Genomic DNA, 11,137 nt, shown 5'->3' with positions numbered 1-11,137 from the left:
ATATATATATATATATATATATATATATATATATATATATATATATAATGGTTAGGTTAGGTTTACCCTATTATAACTATCACTAGCATAGCATTAGGATATTCTCTGTTCAGAGGGAAGAAGGAATGATATGATATGATTACACGGAGCAAGTTAACACTTAAATTTTAGTTGGAGGTGAACACCATTATTTAGGTACCATAATTATAATGGTGATTACATACTATTTTAGTGTTTTGCTGTTTCCTCTTCCCCAAATTTTTGGGGTGTCATCAAAATTTGGCTGTGGTCATGGGAGTGTAGCCAAACATGAACATCATACTTTGTGAATCAAGGCAGAAAATAGATGTGAATTGTTGTACTGGATTTGTTACATTAAGATGAAAGTTAGTAAAGAATTGCTCTGTCAGATCAACATAATTGATGGAGCCAATAATTTGTACTTCATACACAATTTTTCCTTATTAATATTTAAACTTTAAAATCTTGAAAAGGGCTCTGTCTTACATAGGTAAATGCAGCATTCTTTGTTTTTCTTTATTGTACCTAAGAGTTTCTCTATATTGCTTATCTTAGAATTTATTGCACTTGATGACAACATGAGGCTGAAAGGACAAAAAAAGAGAGGAGGAGTAACAATAGGAAGTGGCCCAGAAGGTGTGTGAGGGTGGGCAAAGGATAGAGGAACACATGGATGGAATAATGGGGAGAGAAGGGGTTGTAGGGAAAGGAGACGGAAATGAAAAGCCCAGTGTGGGGGATGCAGGAAGAACAGGAAGCCCTGGGAGTAGCTCGAGGAAGAAGACGACCCGACCTCACACCTTCTACAGTCAGAGGTGCTTCTTTTTATCTGTTTTTAGGTGGTTTAGCTGATTCAGCACAATCTTCTCTTCAATAGATTCAATTTTTAATAATGGTTTTAGGGGGCTGGCCCCGTGGCCAAGTGGTTGGGTTCGCACGCTCTGCTTCGGTGGCCCAGGGTTTCGAGGTTCAGATCCTGGGTGAGGACATGGCACCACTGGTCGGGCCACGCTGAGGCGGCGTCCCACGTGTCATAAGTAGAAGGAATCACAACTAAAATATGTACAACTATGTACTGGGGAGCTTTGGGGAGAAAAAGGAAAAATAAAATCTTAAAAAAAAATTGTTTTAGAGAGTGTTACATTTCTGTAGTCTGAAAGTAAGGTTTTTAAAAAAACACTAACGTGATAAATTGATGTGATTTTTCTCTTTTCATTCCTTTGTTCTTTTAGTTGATGGAGGCTCATGCTAGTAGGGATAGAGTCATAAAAAATTGTATAGCTCAGACTTCAGCAGTAGTAAAACACCTCCGAGAAGAGAGAGAAAAGAATTTGGATGATTTAACGTTATTAAAGCAACTTAGAAAAGAACAGACGAAGGTAAGTTGAACAAGATTTACATATCTGAGACAGTTTTTCCAAAGTTAGCCTTCAAAATAAAGGCACTTTTTAATAAGAAAAATTTAGAGTAAGATATGCTTATTACCTAAAAAAAGAAATGACCAGGAGAGTAATACTTCATTTTTAGTGGGCTTTATTTTATTACCTTTGGATATTAATTGGTAAATTAATGTGTATTTCATAAACATATGCGATGTAGCAGCTTTAGCTAAAAGAAGCATGTAATAATATTTTATTTCCATTCCTTTATATATTCCACTGTTAAAGATAAAAGGGTTAATACAGACCAACACTTAAAATCTAGGGAAGTCACATCTGTATCTCTTTTGAGGCTTGAGCAGAAACATTTTTCTAATATATTTACATTTTGAAAATATTTACCTCTGGTTTCATCTATAGAAATCTGCTGAAATGTAATACAGATGTTTAACTTCAGGATATTACCCTTCTCAGCCATAAAAATGTAGTATTATTTAAATATAGCCAGATACACTAGAACCTCATTGTAATTTATTTCCCTGCTGTGGAGAAGTTGCTGTGGGTCTTTGGCTGGTTTTGGACACTCCTTTGTTTCCACTTCATCTCCCATCCCTGAAGTTGTGGTTTTTAAGAAAACAGCAAGTGTCCACTGAGTGATATGTCAGAGGAAGCCTTATCTTCCCAAAGTCAGCTGTAATACAGATAGGGTGTACACCTCAGAGATGGTTAATGAAGCAGAACTGTTTCTTTATAGCCCTTAAATGTGACGTGTCAAGACAACACTTGAAATGGATACCATATTTTATTATGTGGAATGTATTGCCATTTTTTTGGAATGGGGGCTAAAGGTTAACTTTTTATTTTGATATAATATCAAGCTTACAGAAAACTTACAAGAATAGTACAAGGAAACTCCCATGTACCCTTTACCTGTATTCTCCTACTGTTTACATTTTGCCCCGCCTGCTTTGCAGTTCATTCTCTCCACCTCCCTTCTGCCTCCGTCCTTCCCTCCCTCTTTCTTTGTCTCCTCCTGACCCCACATAGACTTTTTTTTTTCGTGAACCTTCTTGAGAGTATGTTAGACACATTTTTCTCCTTTCCTCATACATGTGTTGGTTATTTCCTAAGATCAGGGGCTTTTTCTTACATGACCACTGTACAATTATCAAAATCCTATCTGTATTTTAATGTGGCACGATAGGTGACTTACTGATCCTTGCATGTCGGGTGACTGAAAATCCAGTGTGAGATGGAATCATTTTCATACTGAACAGTCGTGAGGTTTGCCCTTTGATTAGTAGATATAGCCAAGCTTGGAAAGGGGACCTTATCATCCCTCTCAAGGCTTTGTCTTTGTAGCTGCACACAGGTGAGTGTGTGCCATTTCTCAGTCATCCCACCGATGCAGTCTCACTGGATTCAAGATTCTCCACTGCCTTCGCTGCTCTCTTTGTTCGTGACAGCTGCGCCATGGCTGCTCATTCTTTCATCAGGCCGTGGTGGATTCCTCAGACAGGGAACTTAGGCTGTTATGGTCATCTTACCCTACCCTCAGTATTTATGAAGGCCTATAGATAATTTAGATAAAGCTGGTTAAAATCTAGTTATTTTTGGATTGTATTTTAACTGACTCTGGAAGGTATTGACAAAGGAAACTGCAGGGCAGGGCTATTATATCAGAAAATGAAAAGGCACTATTTGCAAATTAAGTGAGATAAAGAATAGAGTGACTCTTGTTAGTGGAGAGCAAAGTCCAGAAACTGCTGAGTGGGAGTGATCGAGGCACATGATTTGGTCTGCCCTCAGTTCTGCCTTCTGCCGCCAGGGCCCAGAGAGACTTCCCTGGATGACAGCTGCAGGGAGGGGTTTTAGAAAGCAGCTGGCGAGTTATGAGAGGGACCTTTCTAGCCCGATACTGTTTAGGACTAGAGGGTAACCATGAGGAGTACTTAAGCAAATAAGGACACTTGAATTATGTTTTATTTCCAAGCTTGCTGTGATGACTGTGGAATCAGAAAGAGACAGCTCTTAGAGTTGTTCCGGCTCTACGTCTTTATTTTCTCTAGGAAGAACCTGGGACTCAGACACTACCTGACGTCCACAAAGTCACAAGCTAGTAAGAGGTAGAACTGGGACTTTAACCCATCTCTTCTGACTCTGGATCCAGTCAGGGTTTTTACGTTAAGTTGTGAGTAATAGTCAAATTCTGATTACTTTAGTGAACATATTTATGTACAGAGGTGCCAATCTAAAAGTCCCCGGTTCTTTCCCTGAGTCCTTAACTCAGAAAAGGCACATTCCTTGCTGGAACTGTATAACTACTGTCACCTGCTAGCAGCCTTTGAGAGGATGTTTGTCTGTTTAAGACTCAGAGTCTCAAAAACAATCGTCTCAGAGGTAGCATTTTGTTGGTGGTGCTGAAATTGTATTAGAAGTTGGCTATAGTATCTGCAAGGTTGAAGAGTAGAAAGAACGTAGGTTATAAAGGCAGACAACTCTAAGGAAATAAATCCCGTCTATCACTTGGCGGCTTTGTAACCTTATAAATTAATTGCTCTGAAACTTCTGACTTTTAGTTAGTAAAATGGATTTGATACTTAATAACGTCCTGTTTTCTTTTTTTGGTGAGGATTAAATTGTATAATGTATGTAAGAGCCAGCATATTGGCTGGTAGAAAGTAGCGGCTCTTTTCCTTTCCTTTTTGAGTCTCTGGGACTCAATATGTGCTACATTAATCCTCCTTCCGGTATCCCCCAACCAGTGGTTTCCACCTTTTCTTTAACCACTACTTCAAGGGGTGGGGGAACTCATCATCTTCTGAGGCAGTGCAGTTTCTTTTTGGACAGTTGTAATTGTTCCAAGATTTTCTTACGTACTGTGAAAATCTGTGTTATTATTGCTCCTTAGTCTTCTCTCTAAAGCTGTATAGGATAAGTCTAAACCCATTTCTGCATGACATCCCTTTAAATACTTGAGAGCAGGGGGCCGGCCTGGAGGCGCATGGTTAAGTGAGCACTTTCCGCTTCCGCGGCCCGGAGTGCACCGGTTGGGATCCCGGGTGCGGACATGGCAGCGCTTGGCACGCCATGCTATGGTAGGCGTCCCACATATAAAGTAGAGGAAGATGGGCACAGATGTTAGCTCAGGGCCAGTCTTCCTCAGGAAAAAGAGAAGGATTGGCAGCAGATGTTAGCTTAGGGCTAATCTTCCTCAAAAAAAAAAAAAAAAAACTTGGGAGTAGTTAGGGAGACTGTCTTAGTGGTACATGATGACACTGTTCTTTGTCTGGAGGTGTTACTTCTTTGCATTCAGTCCAGGCTTTGACACAGCAGTGCAACTTTCATGATTTCCGGTCTGTATAGCTGATTAAAATCGGAAACGGAGGTTGCTTTGGTGTCAGCAGCTGAGCCTCTCTAGGCTTGTTCCTGCTCCGCAGTACACCAGTCCTCAGAAGTGCAGTCCTTCCTCTTGTCCCACAGTTTCAGTCCTAGTGCTGCCTACACTCTGACACCAGTTCTGAGTCCAGGAAGGGAGTTTAAAAGGAACTGTTGGATCGGCACCAGGTTCCAGTGTGACTGGTGTTACATGCACGTTTCGCAAACCTCCTGCCCGAGCCATACTCCTCACTGGTCAGGTTCTTTGGCCTGGGTCCCCGAAGCATGGTTGCCCGGGATCTTGGCTAGCTCTCTGGCATTTTGTTCCCAAATCTCCTGGCCTGGTCTTGACTTTGGCTCGAGGAAATCATCCTGGTTTTAACTTCTTGGCTGGCTCAACCTCTAGTCCATGCTTTTTTCTCGTAATTTTTCCTGTATATTGTCAAGCCCCCTTCTGGAACTAGCCACCTTCTTTCTTCTCAAGCTCTCTGACCAGAGGTAATTAGGAGCATGATGGGCCCTGCCGTCTGGGCCTAGCAACGGAATAGGTATTTTTCTGATGGATACTTATGTTGGCAGGTGTGAAGAAAGTTAGCAAGACTTGAGCATTTGTAGCCTCAGATGCGGCTCTGTGCTGACGGTGTGGGAGACTCAGGCCTTTGCAGATCACGTAGGCCTTAGACATCTCCTTCCTCTCTCTCTGTTTTTCTTCCTGATTCTTTTTTCTTTATCCAAATCAGGTTGCCACCTCCTTGTCCTTCTTTTTATCCCTCTGTGCTGTCTTTACAAATCTGCATTGTAGGATCAATACCTAGAACTGGAGTTAATGAGTTCAAGGACCTGTGAATTTACATTTTTGTTAAGTCTTACCCAGTTGCCCTCCATAGAGGTTGCAATAATTTATACTTCTACTAAAAATGTGTGTGAATGTATCTTTGCCCACACCCTCACTGATACTGGGTTTTATTAGACTTCTTCATTTTTTAAAATTTTTGTCATAGTATGGCTTAATTTGCATTTCTTTATACATGAGTGAGAGTGTGCATTTAAAAAATATGTTTATTGGCCATTTGTATTTCTTTTGTGAACTACCTGGGCATTTGAGATTTTTTTAAAGCTATCAAGGTGATTATAATATGCAGCAAAGCTTGAGAACCATGGCTTTATAAGATTTGATGATTACATACAGGGAGAATGGGCTGTGTCAAAGAGGGTTCCAACATCTAGCCTAGGTAATACCATTAACAAAGTTGCAGGAGCAGCAGCTGGTTTTGTTCGGAAAATGTTGCAGAGTTTGGTTTTAGTTCTATAATTTAAATTTTCATAACTTCAGTTTTTTGTTTTTTTTTTTTTTACTTTCTTGCAGTTGAAATGGATGCAGTCAGAACTGAATGTTGAAGAAGTGGTAAATGACAGGAGCTGGAAGGTATAAAATGGTGGTTAGTTCTTGGAGATAACTAGGAAGGAAACTGAACTAGCAAAGGGAAACCAAGGGAGGGGGGGAGTAAAGAGTGCCTTGGGGCTCCACAGAATGGAGATCTTCCACTGACAGCAACTGAAGGCTTTAACTCTTTGAGGGGGGCGTGGTTAGCATCCAAATAGCCATCTTAGGAAAACTGGCTTTGCAGTCCTATGGTAGAATTGTATGACCCGTCATGGTAACAGAGTTGGAGACATTCTATATCTTTCGTAATACTAATTATGGGCATATTTGATATTTAGAGTTAGTACTCTGGTTAGCTCAGAACCTTCAATGAGGTTATTTGTTAAAGTTAGCCTTTCTGAGCCCAGTTACTTTCCATAAATTTTCATATCATTAGCTACCCTTCACAGTTGCTTGTTTTCTGACATATCTGATCATGAAACTTTTTCTTTATATAGCTTTACTGGTATCTGATAAGAGGGCCTTGTATGGCTCTTAGATTCACATGCTGCTTATTACCACTTGCGTAGTTGTGATTGGGAATTAGATTAGGGGACCAAGATCCCAGAGCTTCACATGTAGTCAAAAATCACAGAATTCTCACTTTAGTTTTCTAAAAAGTTATATTTGTGTACCCCTCTCTAAAATTCCCAAGATTTCCAAAGGGCAAAATCTATTAAACCTGACACAGTTAACTGAAAATTCTATTTTCTCCTTTGAAATTAACCAGTAGAATGGGGTTAAACCCACAGAGACGTTAACTGAACCGAAAACTAGAATATACCAACTTACAGAGCCATGAATAAATTGCAAAATACAAATTGATTTTCTTTGCTTTATCACATTTTTTTATCCTGTCCTCTTTGCCAAGATTTCCTATTCCTGCCATTTCTACCAATGTGATAAGGTGTTTGCTGCTTGAAAGATTTTGGCAGTATCTGTCCGTTTATATTCTCCAGAGAGACAATATTTACTCTTGGGAGGGGATGGGGGAGTGGTAGAATAAATATTAGATTTGAAAAACCCAGTGCAGAGGATGATGTATGTAAATGTATTGCAGTGGGAAGAGTGAAGCACTTTTGGACTTGATAATTAGTTTTAAATATGCTCCATCTACTCCATAGAAAGTGAGGTTCTCTACTTTTTTGTTTTTCCTTTGAGGAAGATTAGCCCTGAGCTAACTACTGTCAATCCTCCTCTTTTTGCTGAGGAAGGCTGGCCCTGAGCTAACATCCATGCCCATCTTCCTCTACTTCATATGTGGGACGCCTACCACAGCATGGCGTGCCATGCGGTGCCATGTCCACACCCAGGATCCAAACCAGCGAACCCCGGGCCGCCGAGAAGCTGAACTTGCGAATTTAACCACTGTGCCACCGGGCTGGCCCCTCTCTACTTGTTTTGAGAAGTAGAAAATGTAGCTATGGTGCAGTAGGCTAGCAAAAGTGGTTAGGAAGTCAATAAGGAAAAGGACTCGGGGAAGCTCAGCCAAGTCGTCTATATTGTCCCAACCAGTATGTGTCATGGCCAGCAAACGGAATACTCCTCTGGTCTGAGCATTGGGAACGCCAGAGAAATGTCAGGGCTGGGAACTGACATGAGATGAGCTGTTAGACAAAAGAGCCAGAAAGAGTCTGTATAATTGCTAGATGTTTTGTCTTAATTGTGAGATACACATACCAAAGAGTATGTAACATGTAGAATTTAAGGACAATTAATAAAGGGAACATTCGTGTATCTCCTACCCAGCTTAAGAAATTGAATAATACCAGTTATCTTAAAAGCTTCCTCTGTAGATTTTTCTTTTATTTTTATGATAGTCCACAATGGCCAGCCTAGGTTTGGGGTTTTTTTTTTAACCTTAAAAATGATTTCTCCTTACGTCAAGTATGAAGGGTAGATTCTGAGAAGAAATTCTTTTAGATTTTTATAATTTTTTTTATTTGGACAGTTGAAATGTTTAGACACATAATTTAAATTGTTTATAAATATTAAAGGGTATACAGTAAAAATTCTGCCTTGTCGTCTTTTTCAGCTGCTTCCTTTCCCTTCTCTCTGAAAGGATTGTATATGCTTTCAGATATTTGTATCTTTTCTAACTTTATGTATGTATGTGTGTGTATAAACTCATAAACACATACACACATATTTCCCCTTTGCACACAAATGGAAGTGTACTGTCCACACTTTGGTTTTTTTTTCCCTTAATATGTCTTGGAAATCTTTTCAAGTCAGAACATAAAGAGCTTCCTTATTCTTTTTTATGCTTGCATTGTATTCCATTGAATGGCTGTACCAAAATTTTTATTTAGCACAGTCCCATATTGACAGACAGTCATAGAATGTTCTTTTAACATTTATGATACTTCATTTGTTTAGATTTTTAGGAACAAGGTAAATAGAACAAAACATTACATCAATCACACAATTTAGCAAAAGACTGGTCTCCCTTCAAGTATATGTACTGTGAGAAGGATCTGGCACTTGTTTAGAAAAACATAACAGGTGTCTAAATAAAATCTGTTGTAAAAAGAGAAAAAAAAAGCTTTATCTTAAACTTATTTTAGATATTTTTGTCTAACTGTCCAAAATATGTCCAGCATATGGAACTGAATGTTTGCTAGTTGCTAAATAAGCTAGCTTGTGATGATTTTTTCCTTGAATGATTTAAATTTTATTAAAATTGTCTTATAAATGGATATCAAGGCCTTCTGTGCTCTTAGCACCTTGTAGATGCTTAATCTGTGCTCTCAGCACCAGTTCAGTCAGTTTGACGCTGTGAGGAAACTCCTCTGTTTCCTAAATATGTTGACGTGAGACAGAAATGGTTATATCCTCCTGAATCGTGCCAAATTGAATTTAGTTCCAGGCCTGGTTTATACAGGACAACTCAGTGACTTTTGTTTCTGTTTAAATATCTTAGGTGTTTAATGAACGCTGCCGAATTCACTTCAAGCCTCCAAAGAATGAATAAAAAGATACTTTTTTAAAAAGGACCGGGTCATCTCATAAGAGCTGAGCATGACAGACATCAACAAGGCGGGCTTCCTAGGGTGGTTTCTGAGCCAACAGTCCAAGACCTTGTGTTGATTTCAGCCCCGCTTAGCCAAGACCTCAAGTATAAATAATTCTGATAATTATGGATAAATCAACTACTATTTTATACTGATTCTGTGAAAAAAAGATGTTTTGTAACTATTAAAATAATTTTCTGACTCAGTGTACATATTTATTTGATTGTTTTACAAGTTGAGACGGTAAGTTTTTGTAAGAGAAAAATTTCAGTATCTGACTTGATTTGTATTATGCCTTTTTTTTTTTTTTAAGATTGGCACCTGAGCTAATATTTGTTGCCAGTCTTCTTCCTTTATTTTTTTTTTTCCTTCCCAAAACTCCCAGTACATAGCTGTATATTCTAGTTGTAGGTCCTTCTGGTTGTGCTATGTGGGATGCCGCCTCAGCATAGGTTGATGAGCGGTGCCATGTCCGCACCCAGGATCCAAACCTGTGAAACCCTGGGCCACCGAAGCGGAGCGTGGGAACTTGACCACTTGGCCACGGGACCGGCCCCTGTATTATACCTTTTTGATATCAAATTTATAGGCATGAACATGGACCTTTTTTAGTCACTGATGATTTTAACCCCTGATTTATCCCTGTGGGTTTATTGCTCTTAAGTAACAGACAGTGTTATAGGCTGGATAAGAAGCTTTCTCTTAGTACCTTAACTTATTTCATACGCAAAAACTAATTTTGGGTGGAATTTCTTTTCTGGAAAGTATTTCCATGGACAATGAAAAGGAAAGCAGTCAAACAAATTCAGAAAAAGAAGAGGCAGAGGACGGCTTGCATGTCAGTATTCAAATGAGTCAGCGAAAACCTGCTGTAACTGCAGGATTTGGTCATTGCAGAAAAGCGCTTTCTAGTACAGGATGATTGTATGTTCTCTATTGCTTCTTAACAAATTACCACACTTTAGCAGCTTGAAGTCACACTTGTTTATTAAGTCCAGGCAGGCTTGACAGGGTTCTCTGCTCAGCATCTCACAGGCTGAAATCAGGTTGTCAGCCAGGTGGTCTCTTGTCTGAAGTCTCTAGGGAAAGAATCTGCTTCTAGTCTTACTCAGTTTGTTGGCAGAATTCAGATCCTTGCGTTTGTAGGACTGAAGTCCCTGTTTCCTTGCTGGCTGTCATGAACCACTCTAAGCTCCACCACCCACATTTCTTGACACGTGGTCCCCTCCATCTTCAAGCCAACAGTGGTGCATCAAATCCTTCTTGGAATCTTACTTCCTTTTCTGCTATAAGTGAGACAAAGCCTTTTAAAGGGTTTATATGATTAGATTAGACCTGCCAAAATAACCTCCTTATGATTAACATAAAGTCAACTGATTATAACTTTGATAACATCTGCACATCCCTTTTGCTGTCTATGTTAAGTGAGATCGTAGAAGTAACGTCTGCTTCACGGTCTGAGGGATTAAGGTGGACATCTTCGGGAGCTGTTTTAGGATTCTACTCACCATGACAGTTTCAACTCAAGCCACCTGGCTCTGGCACAGTTAGATGGGCCAAATGGGCACGGGTAGGCCTGTGTGTTCAGTATGTTGACTCTCGTCAGATCATGCACTTGCAAGTGAGCAATAAAGACATAAAGTGCCCACTGTTCTTTCATTAAAACTTGGTCATTTACTAGGGATCAGATACTGTTTTAGTTGTTCAGGATATTGATAAAGAAGACCTACTTTTGTGGAGATTACAATCTAATCCTCTCAAGAAGAAAATATTTTCTGGTGACAGCAGTGAAAAAATTTTAAAAAATCATTTTCTGTAGGACTTACCTATTAATGAATGGTACCTGACAGAATGTTGAAATTTAATGTTTACTGGATGGATGACTGAACTGAAAGAAAGCATACAAAAATAAAACTAAGAGT

General features: G+C 39.4%; 1 protein-coding gene across 2 annotated transcripts in view; it reads left to right on the top strand.

The window, feature by feature from the left end:
- Positions 1-9,416, top strand: part of MIX23 (mitochondrial matrix import factor 23) — a 22,035-nt gene extending 12,619 nt beyond the window's left edge. For both annotated transcript variants that reach the window (XM_046659878.1, XM_046659879.1), the window contains 3 exons: positions 1,254-1,400; positions 6,145-6,204; positions 9,125-9,416. In XM_046659878.1, coding sequence (XP_046515834.1) covers positions 1,254-1,400; positions 6,145-6,204; positions 9,125-9,175 — 258 coding nt within the window. In that variant the 3' untranslated portion in view covers positions 9,176-9,416. The remainder of the gene's footprint in view (positions 1-1,253; positions 1,401-6,144; positions 6,205-9,124) is intronic.
- Positions 9,417-11,137: the final 1,721 nt, after the last annotated feature.

The sequence above is a fragment of the Equus quagga genome, chromosome 4, assembly GCF_021613505.1.
Source record: "Equus quagga isolate Etosha38 chromosome 4, UCLA_HA_Equagga_1.0, whole genome shotgun sequence".
In the NCBI taxonomy this organism is placed as follows: domain Eukaryota; kingdom Metazoa; phylum Chordata; class Mammalia; order Perissodactyla; family Equidae; genus Equus; species Equus quagga.
This window is presented reverse-complemented; position numbering and strand designations above follow the sequence as displayed.